The sequence below is a fragment of the Diadema antillarum genome, unplaced genomic scaffold (assembly GCF_040938485.1).
Source record: "Diadema antillarum isolate AM-2024a unplaced genomic scaffold, OU_Dant_1.0 seq00000968_RagTag, whole genome shotgun sequence".
Classification (NCBI taxonomy): domain Eukaryota; kingdom Metazoa; phylum Echinodermata; class Echinoidea; order Diadematoida; family Diadematidae; genus Diadema; species Diadema antillarum.
Window position 1 is genome coordinate 462,717 of NW_027271813.1, and position 1,410 is coordinate 464,126.

The 1,410-nt window shown below is 46.4% G+C and overlaps 1 protein-coding gene across 1 annotated transcript; it reads left to right on the forward strand.

Moving 5' to 3' along the window:
- Positions 1–576: 576 nt before the first annotated feature.
- On the forward strand, positions 577–1,128 carry LOC139741976 (uncharacterized). The gene has a single exon (XM_071652540.1). The coding sequence runs from the start codon at positions 577–579 to the stop codon at positions 1,126–1,128; it is 552 nt and encodes a 183-aa protein (XP_071508641.1).
- Positions 1,129–1,410: the final 282 nt, after the last annotated feature.

Here is a 1,410-nt window from a genome sequence, read left to right on the forward strand (position 1 = left end):
AAGGAGAAAAACAGCAGAACCCTCTTCTGATGAGTATATTTGGCATTTCAGTATCACAAATGTGAGGGTCTGATACAATGAGTATTACAATAAGTGTCAAATCTGTGCTGATGTTGAGTTTTAAAAGGTGATGCAAAGTTACCCAAATATTTCTTTGACTTCATTTGCAAAAAAAAAAAAAGACATGTAAGTAATAACTACCTAAAATTCAATGTGCAAGAATATCTGTAGTATATTATGTAATCAGGCTAGACTCGGACCAGACATGGTGTCTGAACTCTGTCCGTCAGAGGGCTTAATGTCACATCACTTGTATATCGGAGGGATTAAAGAGACAGGTGTCCCCACATCATGGTGGACCACCATACCGGTAGTACATGTAGCAACGTACCGATGTATTTATGACCAGGCAGTCTGTCTCGAGCTCTGGCTGAACACAGTTGTCTAATGAAGTCAATCTCTCTCTGAACTCCGAGTGTGTCGATCGTTCCCTATTTGATTGTGCTCATAGCAGGTCACTTCACTGGCGATGAGGATATTTTTTTTTCGAATGCACCTAAATATGTACTGGATAGGATGGGTCTCATCGGGAAAATTGAGGAGTTTCTGGAGGGGAGAGAGGAATGGTCACAGTACGTCGAACGGCTGGACCTCTATTTCAAAGCCAATGACATTACATCTGAGGGAAAAAAGCAGACGACACTGCTCACAGTCATTGGGCCTTCGTCATACAAATTGCTTCGGAATCTGGTGGCCCCAACCAAGCCGTCTGCCATGGAGAATGACGATCTCGTGGCAGCGATGAACGCACAACATTGCCCGATTCCAAGGGAAATAGTGCAAAGATGTAAATTCAACAGCCGGTTTCGCATGGATAATGTAACGATAGCGGGCTACATGGCATCACTTCCTTCTCTGGCAGGGTTTTGCAATTTTGGGATGTTGCTGGATGTTATGCTACGGGATCGTCTAGCTTGCGGCGTGCGGGATGACCGCACCCAACATCAGCTTCTTGTGGGAAGCTTAACTCTCGGGAAGGTGGTGGAAATCGCCACCAGCATCGAAATGGCTGCCAATAATGTTCGGGACCTCCAGACAGCGCAAGCTCCAAGGGAGGAAGTACACTAAATGGCTTCCTCGCCTCAGCCGAAACAAGCCAGGGCCAAAACGTGCTTCCGGTGTGGAAAGGGCAGACACACATGTGACAAGTGTAAGTTCAAGGACAGCAATTGCCATCATTGCCCCCCAAAAAAGGGGACACATTAGCAGCGTGTGTCTAAGCAAGAGACGCGGAATACCGCCCAAAAGCAGTGGCCAAGTGCAAGTCAAACGTGCCAACACTGAAAGTAAACATCAATATCGACAGCCAAGAGGTCGGAATGGAAATCGACACCGGTGCATGTATTTCGC

Bases quoted from the DNA above. Each gene is read 5' to 3' on its own strand.
- LOC139741976 (XM_071652540.1), top strand. From the start codon at position 577: ATGGGTCTCATCGGGAAAATTGAGGAGTTTCTGGAGGGGAGAGAGGAA.